Source organism: Tubulanus polymorphus, chromosome 12, assembly GCF_964204645.1.
Source record: "Tubulanus polymorphus chromosome 12, tnTubPoly1.2, whole genome shotgun sequence".
Taxonomy (NCBI): domain Eukaryota; kingdom Metazoa; phylum Nemertea; class Palaeonemertea; order Tubulaniformes; family Tubulanidae; genus Tubulanus; species Tubulanus polymorphus.
In genome coordinates, this window is record NC_134036.1 from 9,363,910 (window position 1) to 9,389,706 (window position 25,797).

The 25,797-nt window shown below is 35.8% G+C and overlaps 2 protein-coding genes and 1 long non-coding RNA gene across 3 annotated transcripts; all 3 read right to left on the reverse strand.

The window, feature by feature from the left end:
- Nucleotides 1-9,167: 9,167 nt before the first annotated feature.
- Nucleotides 9,168-14,112, reverse strand: LOC141914041 (uncharacterized). Its single transcript, XM_074805302.1, has 6 exons — nucleotides 12,983-14,112; nucleotides 12,758-12,895; nucleotides 11,960-12,089; nucleotides 10,876-11,071; nucleotides 10,627-10,764; nucleotides 9,168-10,482 (listed from the first exon to the last, which is right to left on the reverse strand). Exons 1-6 carry the CDS (start codon nucleotides 14,068-14,070, stop codon nucleotides 10,274-10,276), a joined length of 1,899 nt encoding a protein of 632 aa, XP_074661403.1. The 5' UTR covers nucleotides 14,071-14,112; the 3' UTR covers nucleotides 9,168-10,273.
- Nucleotides 14,083-20,539, reverse strand: LOC141913841 (uncharacterized). Its single transcript, XM_074805006.1, has 12 exons — nucleotides 20,535-20,539; nucleotides 20,253-20,371; nucleotides 19,767-19,832; nucleotides 19,281-19,346; nucleotides 18,633-18,698; nucleotides 18,309-18,374; nucleotides 18,153-18,212; nucleotides 17,251-17,313; nucleotides 16,896-16,949; nucleotides 16,367-16,438; nucleotides 14,136-15,192; nucleotides 14,083-14,092 (listed from the first exon to the last, which is right to left on the reverse strand). The coding sequence occupies exons 1-12, from the start codon at nucleotides 20,537-20,539 to the stop codon at nucleotides 14,083-14,085; spliced, it is 1,704 nt and encodes a 567-aa protein (XP_074661107.1).
- A 248-nt stretch (nucleotides 20,540-20,787) lies between these two features.
- On the reverse strand, nucleotides 20,788-23,461 carry LOC141913827 (uncharacterized). The gene is made up of 3 exons (XR_012620653.1): nucleotides 23,315-23,461; nucleotides 20,899-20,970; nucleotides 20,788-20,804 (listed from the first exon to the last, which is right to left on the reverse strand). It is a non-coding gene; the product is annotated as an uncharacterized LOC141913827 (long non-coding RNA).
- Nucleotides 23,462-25,797: the final 2,336 nt, after the last annotated feature.

Consider the following 25,797-nt stretch of genomic DNA (forward strand, 5'->3'; position numbering starts at 1 on the left):
CAGGGCCCATTAGATTGAAAAGATTGGGTCGATGGACACGAAAGTGGAGACCAATATTTCTATGAATCACGACTAGTGTTACAGTTTTTATCAGTTCAAGATGAACTTTTGTATGGTCTGTATGCCAAAGCTTTAAATAATATTTTCGGATTTGACCTCCACGGGGTGCCCTAGGAGATCGAGGCCACATTTCTATGAATCGCTACCAGTCCTACACTTTTTAGCCACATTTTTGAAGTTTTCGAGGGAAATTTTGAAAATGTTTTCGATGGCTGTGCTTGTATTTCCTTTAAGATACCCTTAGTGATGGGGCCATTAGATAAATAAAAATAATGAAGTTTACAAAACACCCCAGCTATATCAGCCGATAGGCTGCTGATTTCTGCTCCCCACCAGTGTATTGAAGTGAATACAAATTTTCCATTAATTGGTACCTAGGCATATTGGGTAACCACACGGTCAATTGCAAATTTGTAGCTCAACGCTGTTGTCTGTCTATCTTAGGGGCAGGCGTCCATCCATCAGTTGATACAATAGGTTGGATCTTCGTGATATTTGGTATATACATGTATCCACTATCGAAATTGTCAATAGTCAAGTATTTTGCCAGTTTCTAAGTCAGTCTTCATGCTGTTTATCTAGTTATGATGCTGTGTTTCAATTCCTAGGATGAGCCTATTTGAGGTACGTGGAAAGAGCACCCGTGGTCTTAGGAAGGCATTTATTTTAATGACAACTGATATGGTCGATTCCATTGAATACCTTTCAAACACCAACAGTAACAAGTTGAATCCTTACTTGTTTGCCCGGTAAGTTTCTCATGGTTTCTAATGGTATAAAACTCAAAACAAGTAGTTTTATATTGTTGGTCTCCCACAATGTTTTTTCATTTTGCTTAAATTCCATAAATCTCTACCACATTTTTAATTCATTGTTGTTTATTTGAACGAAATAATATTCGATTGTCACTAGATCGTTTTCTTTACGAATATTTTTTTCATAAGTGAATATAATTTTTTTCCGAATGTCTGAAATGCCATATTCTTCACATTGTTATCCATTTATTTTCAATTGTCTATCAAAGGCTTTTTGTGCGTTACAGTATACCTCGCTTTACTCGGACATGGCCAACTTGGACTTTTTACTGACTCGGAGAAAAACAAAATCACTGTCTTCTGACTTCCTAACGTATTTTCCTATCCTTATCTCGGATTTTGTTAGTTTGTCCAAGTTAGGTGAGGTTTACTGTAATACAGGTTACGATTCATGGTATCAGTGATTTTTCCTTTAAAAACTAAACACGTCGCAATTTGTGTTTTAGTCAGAGCAAATCTAGTCGAACGCCTCTCGATGGCTGTGAGGCATTCAGAGTGGTAACGAATGAATGCCCGAATATTTTGGAGCCAGGGTCTATCAGAACATCTGCTCTACGTCGATATCGGGCCACTACTTCACAGGTTAATAGCCATTTCATAAGTTTTTAATTTCTCTGTTTTAATGATTATCAATAATCTAATCATGGTATCCCTTTAATTTTGTTCAGATTCTAGACATGAAGCCTGAGGAATTGAAAATGCTCTGTGACCATATGGGACACGATGTCAACATACATATAAACCATTATCGTCTTCAGTCATCACTATTGGAGAAATCAAAAGTAGCTCGGCTACTTATTGCAGTTGAAAATGGCCAAGTAAAGGATTTTAAAGGAAAGAACCTAGATGATATAGAAATCGACAGTAAGTCATTGTTACTATGTTACTATGTAGTCAATCAGCTATACATGAATCTGCTGTACCTGGCAAATGACTACACACAATAAGATATTAGAAGAATGGGGATAATCTGTCGCAGACATTGACATCTGCATCAATCTGTGTATAATTTTAAAACTTGCAGTAATGGGCTTTTGGAGACTTCTGGAAGTCCATTATTATACTGAGGGTTTAACCGGGCCCTATAAACATTTTTTAGCTCTCGAGGAACGAGAGAGCTATTGCGAGCGTGTCGGCATTGTGTCGCGTATGTTTACCGTGAACCAAAGCACACCATTTTTACAGTCATCGAATTAACGAAAGATCCGATAAATGGGGTTAGATACGCTGCAAAAATAGATCCGGCAACTTTGTATTCAATATTTCTAATTATGAATATGCGCGTTTTTCATACAGTGAAATAAGTATTTTGAATGAAGTAAACTTTATCATAGATTTTCATTGAAGTTGTCGTATTAAAAAGTCTTTGAATGTGATACACTTTGGTTTGTCGATCTTTTTGAACTTTTTAACCGGCCATATCTCACTCTCAAGTTTTTAAGGTAAAACAAATCGATCTGACGTATTTGTTCCTGCCTACCACTGTTTGAGGCTCCAGTCTCACCGTAGGGCCCAGGGCACCAGGTGAACAGATCTGCATATTTAAAAAGTAGTAGAATGAATAATGTAATATGTTTTCATTAATAGGCCCTATTATTAAAAAAACTGGACCTCGAGAGCACAGGACCTTTGGTCCTCTAGTTTGCATGAGCTTGCATGAACCACCCACCCAGTCGCGTAGTCGTTATTTTACGCCTAAATTTCAGACTGGCGCTCAGTCGGCGCTTTGACCGCTCAGTACTCAGCAACTACACATCAGGTTTCAATAAATAAATTATACCTACACTGACCTTGTGCTTTTCAGTGTTTACACTTACAAGACTGTGTTTGAAGTTAAAGTGGCTAAAATTGCCTCCAAAAATATTTCAGTTCCTCTTTTGTATTACTCAAAAACGCTTCCTCGCGAGACTCACTTGCTTGAAAAAATCAATATCTTCTAAAAAAATCTATACCTTAGCAACCCAAAGCCATGCAAAGAAATACTCTTGTTTCTCATCAGCCCTTTTTGGAATAGTGACGAGGGCGGCAGGTTTTTATTTTTACAGTGCTCCATACTGACATAGATTGTCTAGATACATGTATTTGTATTTGTATTTGTTTTATTATCATTCTAATTTCCCTTCATTCTAATTTCAGCTCTGCCTTTGCATTCGGCTCAATTTGACGAAGCAGAAACATCAGATACAACCTCTGGTAATGTTGAAAAGTTAGTGGATAGTGCAGTGAAACCTGTGTGTGCATCTACATCTACCATTTCTATCACAAATGAACCAATAAGAAATGGTAAGTAAAATTAGAACGAACATAATAGAAATAGCTTTGAAATAAATATATTGATCGGGTTCTGGTTTGACTATTTGTTATTTTTTGTTCAGTTGTCATCAGAAAACGATGGTCAGATGAAGAAAATACAGTATTTTTCAACATTATGAAGGATTACATCGAATCGAAGAAGATGCCTCCCGCATCTAAAATCAGGGAAGTTTGCGATAAACTAAAGGGAAGAACAACTGCCCAAATAAGATCACGGGTTCATAATTACATAACAGACAAACAAAAATTTGTAGTTTAGTGAAGTGAGTAATTGACATCTATTGTGTTGTACTGGTTTAGATTTTCCAACGAATTGCTATATTAGATCTTTGATCCAGGCAATGAACTACTAAGTACTGTTAGCTATCATCAGTCTTGATTTTTAGCGACTGCATCTGATGACTATGAATTTTTAATTTGTGTGAATAATCAATTTTTGGCCCACTTGGGACTTTAGTCCCAGCGGGCTATTGCGTTCACTTTTCGTCCGTCGTCCGTTCATTCGTCCGTTCGTCCGTAGACGGAATCTAGTTATTTTAGGAAGTTTTGAAGACGCTTCAATGGATTGACTTGATATTTGGGTTACACATGTATCTACCCTAGACACATCTTCAGCCCAAAAACTGGCCCTGTCAGATTCAAGATGGCCGACTGGCAGCCATTGTTGTTCGCCAAAATCAGGACTTTTTACACTTTTTAGCCTATGTCAACGGTCTGGTCGATCGATAATCATTCGTATGCTTAATACACTACGCTCAAAGCTATTTTTAGCACACACAAACGCAATTTCAGTAGCCTGTAATTTCACTACTAATGGGCGAATTGAACGGATTAAGCAATAATATATTTCGTAATTTGTTTTTCTTTATGGTGCGCAAAGTTGAAAGCCGTGGGTTTCATATTTTTTGAGAAATTAACCAAAAAGTGTCAAAAATTCGATTTATCTGAGCACGTTTTTTTATGCAGCATCTTTAATTGTTCAAAATAACACATGTGAAAATTCAATGCAATTTGCGTCGGAAGAACTTTATCTCGTCAAGATCCAACGTTTTGTTCGGTAGTTATGGGCTTTCAAAGACGAAACTCGGTTTCGTCAAAATCTCAAAATCTCGGTTATATAAAATTTGTGTTGACCCGGTTTGAACTCCATCATGGCGTCATAGCATTCGTTGAATATGTAAATGAGGTGGCACAAAATGGCGGCGCAATTGAAGCGGTTCATATTCATCATTTATAGCGAAAATACTGATACTCAAGGCGTATGATATAACGATTTATTGTGTGCGATGTGTTCAATGATTCGTCCAGTTTTGAAATCCTGTGCATAAGGTAACGTTGCATCAAGATATCTGACAAAATTCTGGTTTCAAATTGTGGAAATTTACTTCCGTGTTCGCCACACGGCTGATTCGATGTCGATGATACTAATCAGCTGATAGCATCGAATTTTTTTAAAGATGAGTGATATTAACACGACTGGAATAATTTGTTTATCATCATTAATTGATGTCATTTTATTGACGTTCGCATTAACGATCCGTTTTGGAGCCTGATTATTTGTATTAGTTTGTTAATCGCGGCATAGTGATGAGCGTTCGCGTTGAAAACAGTCGCGTACAGTCGCGTAGACAATATAGCCTTATCTCGTGTCACTGTGTGTATGTATCAGTTATAGATAAAAAGCGCCAATGTGCAGGTCGCACGTAACAACGATTCTGAGTGAAGATGTTGCTTGGCTGCCTAATTAAAGCAATCCTATCGTGAAATTATTAAAAACCATGTCAGTCGATAAACTTTATTTCGTTAGTACCCGCCACACTGGCCTCAAATTTTCATTGGGAGCTTCTGTCCTAATTAGGGCCGTATGATAATGAAAAACCTCCGATGAAACTCAGGCTCTCACTTTGCCGGGTCATTCATAGTTTTAGTTGTCATTCTACGTAGAATGCGTATATTTGCGTATGGGGAGGGGGTTGCTTCAGACAATTTCGTACGTACGCATGCGATAGACCTGATTATACAAACAGAAGCTTGTTTACATCATACATGCATTAATAAAGTGTTATTAATAAAGCGGGTCAATTGCCTATAGTGTTGTTCTTATTGTTCCGTTTATTTCTGACACCCAACAATATTGGTTCCGAGACTCAAGGTCACTAGTATCGCCGCGTAGTTTGATATATCTCAACACGTGGCATACTCAAAGGGGGTAGGTGTCAGTTTTAGTACAGCTCGTGTCACATTAGTGCGTACGTACTCAAAGGGGGGGGGGGGTGAGTCTCAGTTTTAGTACACTTGCGTACATAGGGGGAGGGGTAGAAAATCGGAGATTTTGTGCGTACGTACTTATTAAATGGTCCCTTATGCATATTTTGTAACCACAATCAATTGCAAAGTTGTAGCTCATAACATGTTCTATGATTCTAGTGAATTTCAAGGTCATTGGTTTTTGTATATGGCCTCCAGAGGGCGTTGAATAATACAATAACTTAGTATTTCTATATTATATTCATACCTATGCATATTTTGTTGCCACCATCCATTGCAAAGTTGTAGCTCATGACATGGTCTATGATTGTGGTGAGCTTAAAGGTCATTAGTTTTTCTATATGGTCACCAGGGGCCGTTGAATAGTAGAATAACTTAGCATTTCCTTATTATATTGGTACCTAGGTATATTTTGTTACCATAATCGATTGCAAAATTGTAGGTTATGACCTGTTTTATCATTGTGGTGAGTTTCAAGGTCATTGGTTTTTGTATACGGTCACAAGGAGGCGTTGAATATTGAAATTTAAGATTGTTGAGCATTTGAAACCACTTTCCAAGTGGCAATGGTGTCCCTGGACCCCTAGTTAGCAACTGCATCTGATGACTTAACAAATTTTTGATTTGTGTGAATAATCAATTTTTAGCAACTGCATCTGATGACTTAACAAATTTTTGATTTGTGTGAATAATCCATTTTTAGCGCTTGCATCAGATGACTTAACGAATTATACTTCTACTTTTCAATCTAAATAGCCATTGGGTTCATGGAATACGTGGTGTTGCTGCCACATTCTAGTTGTAGTTTAGTTTGCTGTATCATTTGAGCCGTTAATGTAGTCAAATTCAAAACTCGTTCTCTACATAGTATATATGTACCTTGTTCCATTTATCTGAGCATATAAGAAATAAAATAAATGATGTGACATTGATAAGAGATCTTTTTAATTTTAATTCAGTTTTCCCTAAAGGCAGAGTCGCAAAGGAATGGAAATCTACTTGTGTGAAATCTGCAGGCAAAGAGGTGGATTTAGAATCTAGGAAAATTTCCCCAGTCAACTGCCCCAATTTTTATTGCCTTGTCAAGAAAGCCAGCTCCATTTTTTACATGTGACCAAAGACAATTCATTCATTAAGTAATCGAAATGTGCAGCGGTCAATCTGCTGTCTGTATCCACCCACCTCAGATAATCGAGAGACTATTATCCCTATCCTATTAAAAACTGATCATCAAGACTTCGAGGTTAGCCAGGATATCACCAATACGCTGAGGATTTCAGGCACGACCATAGCCTATAACTTTTAAGATGATATTAACAACAAACATTGCCACCGTTGCAAAGCAAAACTGAATAATAAAGCACGGGTCTGGGAAGGCTATCTTTCATTATAATACAAGTAGATTGGCCTCATAAAGTAATGATATTGTATTGCGTCCATCACAAGAAAGTTACTGTATCTCAAACATAGACAGCTCTCATCTTTCATTATCTTCTCACTGTGAACGAAAGAGATCTCAGTCTAAGTGAGAAAGCTAATTTCTCACTTATACTGAGATTTCTTTCGTTCACGGTGAGAAGATAATGAAAGATCCTGTCTCTTGTATGTAACGGAGGACAGGTGGTAAAATGTGTAATTTCACAGTGGTGTCATATATTAGCACCGAAGTTGTAACGTATATTTACGGTTCGAATCCTTTTTACAGTTAAAATTAAAAATTGTTATCGACACTAAATTATGAAATTTTAACGTCAAACATCGTCATTTCAATGGCAATATTTTCGACAGACATTCGCCTTCCTCTGCCCTCAGTTCGAAATGATACACAAGTGTTATTGACAGGCTTTCGCAAACCTGACAAAAACCTGTCAGGGGCGGATACCCCCTAAAATAAAGTAAAATGTTCGCAGAAGTGCTCAGAATGCACTAAAATGGCATTAAAATCCAAAAGAGCCCCCCCCCAAGACCCCATGCTTGCATGCGCCCAAAATGATGGTTCCCTTATGGCCAACTAAGCGAGGTACAATTTTTCTTCCTCCCCCCCAAATTCAGACCCTAGATATGCCCTACCGATCGTCAGGATATCGAAAAGGTCGACGTCGATCGTCCAGGAACGGGTACAGATAGCAGATTGACAGCTGCATTATCAAATCTTAAATCAGTGTTGAAATTTAATTAGCAGTACTCAGGTCCGTATTTAGCCAGGGCCTTCCAGGGGGGGGGGAGCGATATAAACTACAAATGGACCTTAACCATGCCAGTAAAGTCAAGTGACGGCTCAAAGTTTTGATGCGAAGTCAGCTCTCATTTGGCTTTCAATATCTTTTAATATGTGGCACTCTGATAAAATATGAAAATGACATATGCAGAGTATAGCAAATAGATCGACCAGTTTTTCTTAGGGACAATTGTTTTCATTGGTTAAATTGCGGTCCTTTTCTTTCGTGGGGGACGGGTGTGTTCGTATCCGACGCACCCCCTGGCTACGGGCCTGGTACTAGTTAGCTAAAGTTTGTGCTCTAGTTAGCTTTGTCGAATTGATTGGGATTAGTACCCCGGCAGTTGCATTATCAACGGTGATTTGCTTTAATCCAAAGCTTGAAAAGGTTTTGATCAATAAGAAATGTACAATTACGTATCACAATTATCCCGATGTCGGATTTGTCTTCATCCAGAGGCTTGTTTGTGAATTATGTAGCATCTTTGCAAGGCTAACCATGAACTCGGTGAATTAATCGCGTGTTTGTTAGCTGCAGTGGTTTATACATACGAATGTATATTTCATATTCACCTATGGGTTGTGTACCAATTTACCTACGGGGTGTATATATTATGCAAATGTACAACCAATTTACCTACGGGGTGTATATATTATGCAAATGTACAATGTATATGCCAGCTCATTGGTAGGTCCTAAAATTGGACCCCCTAAGTTGGTTTGATATCATCACCCCATAAACATACTCTTATATATATATATATATATATATATATATATATATATATATATATATATATATATATATATATATATATATATATATATATATATATATATATATATATACTGAAAACATACTATTAACGGGGTTTGTGGGCTCAAACCCAATTGTGTGGTGCTATTTTAATACCCGTTTCTGGGGCATATATGTATAATTATATGCTAATGATATGCAAACCTCACAATTTATATAGGCCTATATGCCCCATGAATTATATACGTTTCTGGGGCATATATGTATAATTATATGCTAATGATATGCAAACCTCACAATTTATATAGGCCTATATGCCCCATGAATTAAATACATGCACCTATACATGTAACATAACTGAAACTATGCCCTTCGTGTGGAATACCTGAGGCCAAACGCTTAGACATTACTAAACAGCGAATTATCTCACTGCCTATTCTATTGTAAGCGACCGGGCAACAGTCGGTTCTAACAGGTCTGGGTCGATTCATAACAATTGCGATAGGCTTTCCTACAGAGCTTCGTCCAAGTAAGATATACAACTTCCATATTTCTCCTTGCTTTGTCGGAATATTCTCTACTCTTCACTTCTATTCACATTTTTGAAATATGGCTCTAATTGAGGGAATGAAAGTCCTTTCAAAGCTTTCAATATCCAGATACATCTGACAACAGAAACAAAACAAAATTTTCAATGAAAATTGGAAATCTCTTTATTAGGAAAAAAGCATTAGCAAATTTACAAACTCTACAAGATAATTCTGATATATTTATCAACCCTAGAATTGTAAACCACGAGGAAGTTGGATATTCTGCCAATGGAATATTTTAATATTATTCATGTCATACATTCAAAATACAGTCGATACCTTCTGACTCAAATCATTTAGGACCAGTGATTTTCGTTATTTCAGTTAGGCGATAATTCAAGTTCCAATATGGAAATTCATGCTATGTTTCATAAGAATTGTGTAAAGATTAGCTGACCTGGAACTCGATGCGTTTACTATCCCAAATCAAATATGTTATACCGGTAGTCATTGGATTGTATGATATTTTGTCAACTGCAGATAAAACAGAAACTAATCACATTTTTTAATCATTATGTTCTCAACCTGAAATCAATGGCCTACAACAAATATACCTGATAGGAATGAGATTAGTCTACAAAAATACACCATTTACTTATGTTCACATCATTAAAAAAAAAACCTTCTCCACATTTTCTCCTGTAATCTAGTTCATTACATTTCTATAACAGGTGTAAGACTGGCATGAGGGAAATTCTAACATTTATTCAGATCGGTCATTTTTCATTTACTGCTTTAACAATTTATATACCGGTAATATATTTGATTTTGTTTAAACATTTTCTTCTAAACAGTAATCATTGCGCTTTAATAAAAGGAGAAATCGATCAGAACAAAAACAAGCAATCATTGAAAGAAAACTCCACATACGGAATATCAATATATAGATATTATTTACATTGGGCACAGTGCTTAGTGGCAAAAACAAAGTTTCACATATCTTTAATTAGGACCATGGGTCCAGTACGACCAAATGAGTAAATTTTAGTTTTGAGCGAAAAAATGTATTTTTCTCGGATTTACGATCGCTATCTTGGTGCATTATATATGCATGTCCAACTTTCTCCAAAACTCACTCGCATGGCAAAACAATCAATACTATGTTCTATATGTACGTTCTTGCTACAGCTAAACAATAACGTAATTATTACAAAACATAAATAAAGTGAATTTGACGCATCGATTGACGCGTCAAAAATGCTATTTTAATTTTGACAGTATATTTACGCCATACATTTAGAGGTTCCCTATATTATTTCGTTTTCTGCTTCTTCGAGATAATATTATGTAGCCTCGTTCGAACCTGAGGCAAAGTTCGGCTACCACCAAGTTCTTCAACTACTTTTCTCAAGTCTACTGCTGGTGCCATTCGCTTATTATTCAAATAGTTATGCAATATCTTACAAAAAATATCTGTTTCTCCCTTTGTCCAGGGTGCCCTCTTAATACGTGACTTCTCATCTGAAACAAAATCATATAAAAATGCTACACAAACCATTGCATCAAGACTACTGATAGGTTCTCACAATAGGCCCCATTTCCCCTAGGATTGTTATACCGTCCATAAGGTGGTTTAATCACTATGGACCCTATCCATGAACTTACTTTGCGCTTCAGATTGGTTAGTTTCCATCTTTGGCGGAACTTCTGCATCGACCATGTCATTGTCATCACTGTCATCACTGTTTTCACTGTCTTCACACTCAGTCCACTTATCGGCATAATCCAAGGATAATGGGAGTGCTAAAACGTTATCAATGAATAAATGCACATGTACACATACACACACACGGGTGACTGCTGTCATAGCAGAGAATACTAAAATATTTAATCTATCAGTAAAGTCAGACTTACCATCGGGATCAATATCCTCCAATGACTTTCCTTTGAATCTTGCCATAATGCCATTTTCGGCAGCCAATAGCGCCTTCGCTACCTTCGCTTTTTCAACGAGTGAAGATTGGAGGCAATATACATCTGCGTGAATTTTCACATCGTGCCCCATATGATCAGCCACCATCTTCAACTCGTTGGGCTTCATAGACAAAATCTGAAGTTATAAACCCAAATACTGGCTTTAGGGCTTTCATCAATTTCAAATCACTTCACAATATAATTTCCATTCACAAGTATCATTATAGCCGATCATTGATTTATTATAATCATTGCTTGTTATGTCTTTCGAAGACCAGAGCTTTACCTTCTTTATAGATATTCTTGATGAATGAAGGTTCTATTTTATATTCTTAAAAATTTCATTCACTAATACATACAGGGCTGGAAATTAGGCTTGTATGATAGTACATGTAAAAGCACTTCATGATAAGGTATGTCCTGATACGGATGTTTTAGGCCTATACAGGATCCGATATCAGCACTTGTCTATTATCACTTGTCATCCTTTTATGATAGGTTTTATATACTGGTTAACTGAATGTAGAATTGTGGGACATACATAAATAGGAAAAATCACTTCATGGTCAGGTAGTGTCTTGATATGATGGGTTTTATATGTCACTTAACTGGATGTAGAATTGTGGGACATACATAAATAGACACTTCATAAATAGGTAGTGTTCTGATATGATGGGTTTAATATGCTATTTTACTGCATGTAGAATTGTAGGATATATATATAATGGGAAAATCCTTTCATGATCAAGTACTGTCTAGATGATTACATGACCTTAACGGTCACATGCCCTCTAAATTTCAGTAAGTAATTAACCTAATGATTCTTTTGAATATAGATAACACCTGATATCAGGAAGACAGAAAAAAATCCCCCATATACATGTAGTCTTAAATTGTCAGGTTATTAATCAGGTAATATAAATATACAACATTTATAATTGTAATACTGTGGTTTGTATTTTAAAGAGGTTTGTAATGCTTGCAATAAGACTAATCCTAGTTCATTGGTAAATGATAAACCTACTTGTAGTGTAGTTGCAAAGAAAGATCGGAGCTTCGTCGATCTAATTCGTTCAGGTGCATTCAGTCCGGGACACAATTTTGTCATTTCACGCATTGCAGTACAACCGTCAAGTGGTGTGTCAGCACGTTTCCTAAAATGAATGATGGATTTGCAATGCTTGCACAAAACCTGTCACGATATGAACTAAAAAAGGTTCAGATTGTATTGCTTTGTAAAGTATATACTGTATACAAAGACATTTTTCTAAAAAATGGCTGCATGGCCTGGTAAGCACTAACTTATTTGATTATTCAGCATGTAGATGCCCACGAACAAAACTATATCAGTTGTGATGAGAGATTAAGATTTTTATCAGGACTATTAATCAATTGACATTCAAAAAGGGAATGATTGTACCTTAATAATAATAAAATAAACCTTGCATTAATCGAATCCATTCAAGAAACATTCAAAATCCGTATTGCAATTGTTAATGGGTTAATGTTATTTGAATAGGAAAGTGCAAACACTGTATAAATCAGAAAATAGCATTCTTCCTAGAAAGACCCACATAGCTTTATCTGTGAAACTTTACACTGACATTTCAGATAGACTTCTATCCATCTTCAGAGTTATATAAAAACTCTTCTAAATCGCTGAAGATGGATAGAAGTAAAATCTATCCAAATTGTCAATGTCAACAGATATACGTTGTTGAATGTTCTTATTATACACGCTATATACACGTCTTTTATACACGTCTTTTATACATGCTAAATAGAATGCCACAAGTCTAATTGATTTCAGAATTGATGTTACCTAGCAAAAATGAAGTCACTTGTACTTTGTCTGGTATCGAGGATATGTTCGATAGCTTTAACCATCTTCTCAGTAAGCAGAATGTATACACCTCGAATACTGCGAGTGCTCTTCCCTCGGATTTCTATTACACGCATTCTACAAAAAACTCTCCAAAATCAACCCAACATATCTTGTAAATTAGATAAGAGCATATGACTAAGACAATTTTAAAACAACAATTACCGTTTGACCAAAAGCTGCTCAGCTAGAGACAGTGATTGCAGGATCTCTTGATTCTGATCGGCATCCGGCACAATATTTTCGAAATCGCTCATGATCATTTCTTCCACTTCTGATATCCGCCTTCGGTTGAAAAGGACTATACGGACAAGAACAGCATAAGCAAGATGTTTCCACTGTTTTGAAGTAGGCTCATGTATCATCAACGCTTTATCAATTTCAGAGTCGAGCCAATCTTTAAAGACTACTAAGTCATCTGCCACTGGATGTGTATTGCCTTGATTGAGTTTCCTAAGTTTAATCCTTCGATTAGCAACACACGAAACAGTATTGTTCCAATGGGCCCGATAAACTACTTCGAAATCTCTTCCCTCTTCTTGCATAATTTTGTCTCCTTCAAAAATCCCCATGCTCATTTTGAGGACAATGCAATGTTTGATGTAAATCCCCAAATTTATTGCCACACTCGGGGAATCTTTTTCCAAAGCTAACTTCTTAACACATTTGACTATCTGATGGAAATGTGGCCCTCTCAGGTACGAGGAAAGCGATATCCAGTTTTCTTCGCCATTGTTCTCGTTCAGGGCTTTCAGTAGCATACCGAGTAAACGGACCTTTGTTCTCAAGTTTGCTAGGTCTTTTCGGCGCTGCTCCTTTGCAGTGCCTAAACGCGAGTACAATGACAAAGCAAATTCACCAATTAATTCGTCTTTTTCGCAAATGCCAGGAATGCCAGGGTTTGCAACTGTTTCTCGCATTCTGCTGAATATCAAGTTTAATGCAACCGTATCCTCATCGATTCTTGGTACAAATGGTGATAGCATGTTTCGAGAGGTTCTTATGTAATTGATGTCTGGTTGTTTTGCCATTGGTTTGAAGTGGCAACGTGTCGCATGCTCGGAAAGGCATCCCTTGTAGAAAAAACCCTTACAAAATTCGCATGGTACGTAGTCCACTGCATTTGGTGGTTTATCCGTTTTATTGGGTCTACGGACAACGACCAACGTACCATGTCCTTCTTTTATCACTTTACAATTGTGCCGAAAGTTTCCTTCATTCTGAAGTAAGCGCATATGTTTTTTTTTTTTCATTTGGATCGCGTATCAGATGGTACTTTATAATTTCTGGTTCAGACGCGTGAATACTGCACAAATGCGAGGATATTTTCGAAGTAAACACACGCTTACAATACAAACAATAATCTGCCTTTCGGTAGTCCCGCTTGCCATCTACTGACTGGTATGTCGGAACAGTAACATGTTTCAAATGAGCCGACAGTCTTGACAGATAATCTCCAAAGTCTTCTTCCTCAATATCGTTATCATTTGGATCAATTTCATGGAGATTATCATCATCACTATCACATAGATCGTCATCAGGAATGTAATCATCTTCAGAATCTGATATACATTTTCTTTTTTTCCGCTTTTTTGGAATGTCAACATCAATTGACTGATCTTCAGAGTCAGATGAGTCAATTTGCCTTTTTTTCTTTATAATTGCATCCTGTTGTGAAGAGGTTCCAGCTTTCGGTTCAAATACATCTTTTGGCAGTAAAGGGGCAAAATGATCCGGATTCCAGTGTCCAGGTTTAAGTTCTGAATGTGTAGTCCACATTACGAGTAAAGGTGCTTGCCTCAATGTGCCAGTCAAATTTTTTCTTGGATTTAATATATGGTTCATTATAGGCACACGATTATCCAATAACCCATTAACCGAGGGGTATACTGATCTTATCCTCCTATCAATAACTGTTGCGAGTGCCTGTATTGTCAGCATCGAAGAATAACTGTTGTGTATTGCACAAGCAATACATGCATCTGCGAAGGATGGTGAAATCAAATCGAATCCAAATTCGATACTTCGAGTTTGATAGAAGTCAGAATTCTCAACCATTTCGATACAAGTGCGAACACGAAGTTCAGTTGCTAGATCTTCACACCCACAAAGACCGACTGATACTGCATTGAACAAACAGTTACCATCACCAGATACATCTGCAGGCATGAGCACCCCATTTACCATATCACCACATTTCTGCATAATTTCTAATGACCTGCCATGTACCATCAGTTTTCTGTCCAAACACTTATACTCAAGTTCCCGTATCCTACTTGCAAAATAGCCAACAGTAGTTTTCAGATTCTCATAGCTTTTCTGTGCACTCAGAGTGAGCATCTTCAGAATGTTTGAGTAATCAATAGTGGTAGTAGCTGAAGATAAAATAAAAGACATCTATCAAGTGTTAATGAATACCTAGGAAACTACCACCAAAACTTAACATGTTTGGTGTTGCAGATCTATTCTTATGAATTTAAATCAAATCTGGTAGACCTAGCCATTTTACATGTACCCAATTCAATACAATCAAAAGTCAATTTTCCGGCTTCTCAATAAAAATCTTGTCAAAGTTGTATCTAAATCCAATATCTAAAAAACAAATATCCTACTGAACTGAATTTTTGACTTTTTGACCTCGTAGAAACTGTTGAATTAATATTCACATACATTGATAACATCTTTGCGTTATTTCATGTTATTTTTGAAGGCATCATTGGACTACAAGTTTTTATCACTCTAACCTCTGTCTAACAATACTTCAATGTTCAATTCCTGCTGGTGCGAATACACAAACTATTTTCCATGAAAATCAATGAAATGACAGAAAATTTCATGTGCTTTTTCACTTTGCAATAGATAATAGGTACAAAACTGAATGGTTCCAAAGTAAATTTCAAATTTCCAAAGTAAATTTCAATGTTCAAATTAATCCTAGTGGGGAGAACAATATCGGATAATTTCTATTCAACAAAACAAATTCAACATAAATAACAACAACATAAATAACAAGTTAAAATTGTTGGTACCCTCCTTAAAAAAAAAACCATTCCAACCATGAGCGAGGACTGGTGAGACTAAGATGACTCAAAATTTGCCTGATCCAAACATATCTAAAGATCTAGAAATTGAGACTACAGATTACAGAGACTACTACAGAGACTACGCCATTTTCCTCTGATTGATCCAATTTTTCCAGTAGTAATAGGCTCTGGGCAGAGATACATATATTATATATACCAAACATCAAACAAGTTCTCCATGAAAACTTTTGTTGAACAAATACTGTTGGTCACATATCTTGAATCTGATAAGACCAGTTTTTGAGCTGCAGTTGTCTCAAAAGTACTAGATACATGTATTAAGACAATCCTTTAAAATATCTCCAAAGCTTCCTAAAATGCTTTGATTCTACCTATGGATGGACAATTGACACTAGAACGCAATATGCCTAATACAACTTTAGAACAAGATTTTTCAGTTAATGTGTAAGATTTTTCAGTTAATATGCACCTTTTTAAGGTAGATAAGATCATAACGTTCACTTACCGCAGGTTCCCTCCTTGTTTTCATAAAAAAATGGTAATTCTTCATCGCTATCATAGTCATGTGGCAGAAAACCTAAATAGATTAGTTTCAATTATTTCAATTATCCATACTGGCATAATTTTTCGGCATTGACCCTCCCCCTTAGTATCTACGTGTTAATGACACAAGCTATGCTCAACACTTTCAACGACCGAAGGATATTTTTTATGAAATAGGGAGTGTAAAGTAATATGGATTGCAATTTATTTTTATATCACAGTTTTTGATGCATTTTAGGACATGTCTTGTCCACAAAGTATGTGCTCCTTGAAAGACAAAAGTTCGTACAATGTGCTCTAATCCCCACCCACAAAAGAAGGGAAACCACTTTTACATGATTTCACTCTCTGAAGACCGATTGCATTTTGACTTTCTTCTCGCAAGGCATTATCTTGCAAGTCGATCGTTTTCCTTACACTCACAAAATATGAATGTTTAGGATGAACAAAAACCAGGTTTAAAGGTATAGTACACTTCAAATGTAACGTACTTATTATAGCTTGAGATATCGAAGATTCAAGTAATTCCTCGCCATCTGAAAATTCTAAAAGTAGAGAAAAGCCAAAACATCTCAAAAACTATTTGAAGAAAATATATATTTCAATTATCAGTGGGTAAGTAGTGTTAGCTAGTCCAATTTTGGGAATAAAACAAATTCCAAAGATAACTATATTGGCAGCTCATTGATGTTCAATCATTCAAATAGCTGATTATTGGAAATGTGCATCTTGTGAATAATAAAGCTATGTAACTATCAGTAACTGCATAAATACGGTAGATATCATCGATACAGCTATTAAATTGTGAACAACTATAACTGCTTATGCAAACAAGTGTTATCTTACCAGAACAGGTGGATTCAGAATCATTGTCAACATCACCAGAAGGGCCACATGTCAATGCATCATCTTGAAAAATAAATGATATGGTGACAATTATTGCTGCATGTTACAAGTTAAAGAATTATGCAATACGTTAATTTACCAGAGCAGGTAAATTCAGAAACTTTCTTTATATCATCACATCAATACATTATCTTGAAAATCAAATGACAGATATAATGATACAGCAACCTGACAATTATTGCAACATAACATAAGTAAAGCATGCAATGGTGATATAATGTATTAGATTATAATGTAACATAGAATTGTGATGCATAAAATTGTTCAAATTCTTCATGAACAGGAAAGGTCTATTTCAACTTGTTTGAAAAGGATATTGGGTTTGGGATAGTGTCCTGATATGGGATTTATATGCTGAATGTAGAATTGTAAGATATGCATAGGTAGTAAAATCACTTCATCATTAGGCAGTATCCAGATATTGTGGGTTTTATATGCCACCTAACTGAATGTAGAATTGTAGGACATATATGAATAGTAAAATCACTTCATCATTAGAGAGTGTCCCAATATGAAGGGTTTTATATGCCACCTAACTGAATGTAGAATTGTAGGACATATATAGACAGTAAAATCACTTCACAATTAGGTAGTGACCAGATATGATGGGTTATATATACTACTTAACCAAGTACAGAATTGTAGGACATACATAAATAGTAAAATTATTTAATGATTAGATAGTGTCCTGATGTGAATGGTTTTATATGCCACTTAAGTAAATGGAGAATTGTAGGACATATGGTGAATCTTTTCTCATTAAGGTAGGATAGGTTTTATATGCCCCTTTACTAAATATAGAACTTTTAACACATATGAATAGAGAAATAGAGTTTATTTACCAGAAACTGTGAATTCAGAAATTTTCTTTTCACCAGAACACTCACGAATCAATGAAATATCTGTAAAATAAAATGACAGATACAATGATACAGCAACCTGTTGACCACTATAACTGCATTATACAAGCTAAAAAGTTACATAATGAGTAAACTTACCAGAACACGTGAATTCAGAAACTTGTTTTGAATCATCACTGGAACATTTACTCGTCAATACATTATCTAGAAAATCAAATGACGGATACAATGATACAGCAACCTGTTGACCACTATTACTGCATTATACAAGCTAAAAAGTTACATAATGAGTAAACTTACCAGAACACGTGAATTCAGAAACTTGTTTTGAATCATCACTGGAACATTTACTCGTCAATTCATTATCTAGAAAATCTAATGACGGATACAATGATACAGCAACCTGATGACCACTTTTACTGCATTATTCAAGCTAAAACGTTACATAATGAGTAAACTTACCAGAACACGTGAATTCAGAAACTTGTTTTGAATCATCACTGGAACATTTACTCGTCAATACATTATCTAGAAAATCAAATGACGGATACAATGATACAGCAACCTGCTGACCACTATTACTGCATTATACAAGCTAAAAAGTTACATAATGAGTAAACTTACCAGAACACGTGAATTCAGAAACTTGTTTTGAATCATCACTGGAACATTTACTCGTCAATACATTATCTAGAAAATCAAATGACGGATACAATGATACAGCAACCTGTTGACCACTATTACTGCATTATACAAGCTAAAAAGTTACATAATGAGTAAACTTACCAGAACACGTGAATTCAGAAACTTGTTTTGAATCATCACTGGAACATTTACTCGTCAATACATTATCTAGAAAATCAAATGACGGATACAATGATACAGCAACCTGTTGACCACTATTACTGCATTATACAAGCTAAAAAGTTACATAATGAGTAAACTTACCAGAACACGTGAATTCAGAAACTTGTTTTGAATCATCACTGGAACATTTACTCGTCAATTCATTATCTAGAAAATCTAATGACGGATACAATGATACAGCAACCTGATGACCACTTTTACTGCATTATTCAAGCTAAAACGTTACATAATGAGTAAACTTACCAGAACACGTGAATTCAGAAACTTGTTTTGAATCATCACTGGAACATTTACTCGTCAATACATTATCTAGAAAATCAAATGACGGATACAATGATACAGCAACCTGCTGACCACTATTACTGCATTATACAAGCTAAAAAGTTACATAATGAGTAAACTTACCAGAACACGTGAATTCAGAAACTTGTTTTGAATCATCACTGGAACATTTACTCGTCAATACATTATCTAGAAAATCAAATGACGGATACAATGATACAGCAACCTGTTGACCACTATTACTGCATTATACAAGCTAAAAAGTTACATAATGAGTAAACTTACCAGAACACGTGAATTCAGAAACTTGTTTTGAATCATCACTGGAACATTTACTCGTCAATTCATTATCTAGAAAATCTAATGACGGATACAATGATACAGCAACCTGTTGACCACTTTTACTGCATTATTCAAGCTAAAACGTTACATAATGAGTAAACTTACCAGAACACGTGAATTCAGAAACTTGTTTTGAATCATCACTGGAACATTTACTCGTCAATACATTATCTAGAAAATCAAATGACGGATACAATGATACAGCAACCTGCTGACAACTATTACTGCATTATACAAGCTAAAAAGTTACATAATGAGTAAACTTACCAGAACACGTGAATTCAGAAACTTGTTTTGAATCATCACTGGAACATTTACTCGTCAATACATTATCTAGAAAATCAAATGACGGATACAATGATACAGCAACCTGCTGACCACTATTACTGCATTATACAAGCTAAAAAGTTACATAATGAGTAAACTTACCAGAACACGTGAATTCAGAAACTTGTTTTGAATCATCACTGGAACATTTACTCGTCAATACATTATCTAGAAAATCAAATGACGGATACAATGATACAGCAACCTGTTGACCACTATTACTGCATTATACAAGCTAAAACGTTACATAATGAGTAAACTTACCAGAACACGTGAATTCAGAAACTTGTTTTGAATCATCACTGGAACATTTACTCGTCAATACATTATCTAGAAAATCAAATGACGGATACAATGATACAGCAACCTGTTGACCACTATTACTGCATTATACAAGCTAAAAAGTTACATAATGAGTAAACTTACCAGAACACGTGAATTCAGAAACTTGTTTTGAATCATCACTGGAACATTTACTCGTCAATACATTATCTAGAAAATCAAATGACGGATACAATGATACAGCAACCTGTTGACCACTATTACTGCATTATACAAGCTAAAAAGTTACATAATGAGTAAACTTACCAGAACACGTGAATTCAGAAACTTGTTTTGAATCATCACTGGAACATTTACTCGTCAATACATTATCTAGAAAATCAAATGACGGATACAATGATACAGCAACCTGTTGACCACTATTACTGCATTATACAAGCTAAAAATTTACATAATGAGTAAACTTACCAGAACACGTGAATTCAGAAACTTGTTTTGAATCATCACTGGAACATTTACTCGTCAATACATTATCTAGAAAATCAAATGACAGATACAATGATACAGCAATCTGCTGCCAATTATTACTGCATTATACAAGCTTAAGTTATTTCATGAGTTTACTTACCAGAACAAGAATCATGATTTTTTTTTTCACCAGATTTGTGTTGACGAAAAGACTTGGAAGTCAATACATTATCTTGAAAATGAAATTACAGGGTGTTAATACAATACCTAGAGTAGGTAATTTCCCAAAATATAGGCTTACATGTTGCCAGTAGACCATCTTGAATGTGATCCATGAAAATTACATGGTTTTATATCAACCTCATTTTGAGTGTGTCAAGAGAAAGTAAAAAATCGACAAAACATGTATGCCTGGTTACTGTCTTTTTTCCAATCCTACCGTTCAATTTGTAGGGAAAGAAATCAAATTACCTGCCAAGGGTAGAAATAGGAAAATTGCAAGGCGGGTTCAAAAAGTAAATACGAGGCATTTTCGGTTAAAGCAGCCATATCAAATTCGTTAAGGAGGGTCCCTCCATCTAGGGTTAGATACACTTTTGAATAAATCAACCCTTAAAGATGAAATTTCTGAGATGTTAAATTTATAGGTTTAAGTTATCTCTGTACGAAGGGCAACTTCAAAGGGAAGGCACGAGTCTAGACCTTCGAGACCACCCGCTTGATACGCCCCTGCATGCATTTCAAAGATCATGTTTACTTCATGAGAATGGATTATTTCTAACATAAATAATAACCAATTTCATTGATGTTAAAAATATATTTTTATCAAACGATACATACTTAGACCATCAGGAAATTATAGCACTGTATAGTATTCACCTTAAAACAAAACATTTATCATGGTGGGTGGCCAATAGGACTGAACCTAAGTTTTTTTACACAAAGAATACATGCTTAACATTGCTCATTATCTAAAATATGCATTATGAGATAATTCAATGAAACAAAAGGGAACCATAAAAATTGAAAAGCATACAACAGATATATATATATAGAATATATATAAGGTTAGAATATATATAAGGTTAGGCCTATCACATGCAAAATGATTCAAATTCGTCTATTTCTGCTGTTCTGGTGGACGGCTCAACAAAGTATACCGGTAAATGTATAAACTGAGTTTATGGACATACAAATCTTATAGAGAAAAAGAGCAACATTTCTGAGGGGTGGATGCAAGCTGGATTTATATGTGCATAATAAAAGGCATAATTCAACTACCCGCCCTTGGTTGTGTTCCAACCTAATGCTTCTAAGCCAATACTGTATCATTCACTTATACAAATTGGGTAATGATAGTTTATGGTCGTTGGTGTATCAAAATGAATCATCTACCATCATAGGGCATACCTATAAGAAGCAAGTTGCATCTAACATAACCTATCTTATCTTCAAAGTCCAATGATATTTATTAACCGCAGAATTAACACATATTCCTGATAGACACCCTCAATTCAGATTCATGCACAGTTATCACACACAGTACATGAAGAAAATCTCATGGCGCAAATGTAGCCTGTATACAGCAAGTTTTTATGTAAGCCATGAAATGCAAGGCAAATCTGAAATTTACATTTGAATATGATAGACTCATTTTGCTTTTATTCTCCATGCTTAAACCAAATTCCATCTACATAGGCCTAATGACAATCGCAAGCTTCAGCATGCTGGGTGTACTTTGCAAGTTTGACTAAATCTAGAAAATTTTAATCCCAACAGGTTAACAAGCTTACCTGAGGCATTAAGTTCTTTTTTGTTAGAAGCCTATTTATATGTTGAATACAAAAATAATTTTCCAGAATGGCATAATGGAAGCAGTGAAGAAATCAGCAAATAAGCAAATGTAGCTCATTCATGCAGCACAGAAATACAATATGGTACCCAAATGCATCAGTAGAAACAAAGATACTACACGGCGTATCTATAGTACAATGATTAGTTGTAGAGGAACTTTTATCGTGATTAAGAAATTGATCAGTCGATGTTCTTAGGATCAGTACATACACACAGAGAAGGGTGAGGGGGTTTGAAAATTTGTATTAAAATGTCTATGGTTGTGTATGAGAGGGGGTTTGCATTTATAAACTGCTGTATGCACCATACTCCATGTAGTATGATCATTGATGTTGGACCATCGTAACTCATAACCAAAGTTTAATTTTTTCAACACCAGCATAAATCATTTACTGATAATTCATTAATAAAGACAAGCGTTACGAATCATAAACTGCTTTCTTCTCGGGACCCGCTGTCAAGGATAATTGGAGATATTGAGGTTATGTTCACGATACTTTTTTTTCAATTGACAACTTCAGTCGTCATTCTGATAAAAATTACAAGCTTTGAACTTAGGGCTAATTCTTTGATGCACAAATGCTTGCATTAGAGGTTGTTACTATAAGGCACTAAAGCGTATACAAAAAGTATGGATGTATGGTGAAGGGGAGGGTAAGGTTCTAACTGAATGAGAGCTTCGCTGCAACAAAATTGGATGAAAATAAATCATCATAATTTACCTGTCTCCACCAATAATCAGTCACCCCGTAATCATACCGCAATTCTGTTTTGGGGGGTATGTCCTTAATAGCAAAAAATGCAATATGGGGCCTTCCTTCAGATATGACGGTTTTGGCTTTACAGTTTTCTTTGCCACCCCACCCATCATTGATGAGCCGTCCCAAACTACCATCATCAATTGAGGCATCAATGCTGAAATGGTAAAAGTCATATTTAGAGTATTCAATTAGGCCTAATATACTTTAAGAAGATGGGTGGTATCAAATTATGATACAGGCCTACAGGTAACAGTTAGGCTTTGAATGACTTATTTTAGTTAAAGTGTAAACTAAGTAGCCTGATGGGCAATATCTGGTTAGAAAATCAATAGACCTACATACCACAGAGAACTGAACTTTTTGTCTTGAAATTCAAAGACATATGTATCGTCATCCCCGATTTCCTTCACATCACGGAGTAGCCCACGATATTCCACCAAAAAATCCCCTCTACAAACTGCTTTCTTTGTGAATAATCCATATCCTTAATCAGAAAAAAGTATTATCTTTGATTAAAAACCATTCCTTCAGGTCCTACATTAAAACCTAGGGTCCAGGGACACCATGCCCAGATGAGAAAAGGTTTGAAATGCTCAACCATCTGGAAATGTTAATATTCAACGTCTGGTGAACTACAGAAACCATGACATAAATTTTGCATTGATTGTTTATTTATGTCTTTACTATGTATTGTGGTAACAAAATATGCCAATGTATTAATAGGTATGATATGGAAATACTCAGTTTCTGCTATTAAGTCAAGGAAGCTACCGATATAGGTTTTTGAGGATTTCAGACTGAGATTTTTGAGCTATATGGGCACCAAAAAGGTCACAGGACGGACTTCTTGTGTCTGATCAACTCAATTGTTTTAATGCTGATGGGCCCCTGGGCATTAAAAATATTATTTGAAAGATCAAGATAATTGAAGCGTCTTAAAAGATTTCCCTTGAAAACATCAAAATCTGTAAAAATGCTGATTTCGGCAAACAGAAATCTGCCATCTTGATTCTGACAGGACCAGTCTTTGGGCTGTAGGTGTTTCAGGGTAATATATGTATAAACCAAACATCAATCCATGTGTTTTCTAAACTTCCCAAAATAACTGGATTCTGTCTACGGACTGACACAACAGATATTCTATAAAAAAGTGGATATCATACAGATGCAGCAGTAATTTAGTAAACTAGTGGTCCAGGGACACCACGCCCACTTGGGAAGTGGTTAGAAATGCTTAACAAACGGAATATTCAACGCCCCCTGGTGAACATATTAAGAAAGCAATGACCTTACAACTCACCACAATCAATGATGGAACATGTCATGAGCTACAATTTTGTAATTGATTGTGGTTACAAAATATCCTTAGAGACCAATACAATATGAAAATACTAATATAATATAATAAAAGTTATTTAGCTCTTCAATGCCCCTGGTGGCCTAGGGCCGATTCTTTTATGCAGTACGGATAATCCGGACGCTCCATTTCCATTCTTTTATTGATCAGGTGACTATTTCTGGAGAGTTCGGAGAGTCCATTCTCTCCAATCTGTCGACCGGTGTGATTGCGGAGAGACCACGTGACAAAATGGCGACGCATGAATTTTGCCTCCTAAAACTCAGAAAAGTTACGGAAGCCGCCATTTTGATTCTCAACAACTATTCCATTATGCACAAATCAGGATATTCAATCCGGAGAATACGGACTGCATAAAAGAATCGGCCCCATAATCATAGAATATGTCACAAGATACAATTTTGCCATTCATTGTGGTTACCATACCAATGACCTTGAAACTCATACAAAATATCAATAGGTACCAATTCTGTAATTCTGTATGTAATTCTATATTCAACTCTCCCTGGTGGTGAGAACAAAAACCCGGGTAACCCCAATTCCACGTGAGGAGATGAATACTATGACAGCGATACTATAGGCCTATATCAAATATCAAGACTATAAGTCAAAACTTGTCCATAGTTTCCTTCAAAAACCTTTTTCTGAGGACTGATGACACGAAGATGGTCACTGATTGCATCACGCTTGACTGATCAAAGTATCTGTCTGATAGGCCTGTGTAAGAGCCCTTCTCATAGTATAACCAGATCTCGGAATTCAGGCCAAAAATGACCTTGGGCATAAAAAAGGTCACATGATGGCCATGTTAAGTCTGATCTACACAATTTTTCTTATGCTGATGCACCGGGGATACAAACAGATGTGAATGATCAAGATAATTGATCAAAGGGTTTCAAAATTTCCCTTAATAACATCAAAAATATGTAAAAAGTGCTGATTTTGCTGAACAACAATGGCAACCAGTCGGCCATCTTGATTCTGATCAGGCCAGTTTTCGGGCAGAAGATGTATCTAGATACATGTAAAAACTAAAGATCAAGACAATCCATTGAAGCGACTTCAAAACTTCCCAAAAGAACTTGAT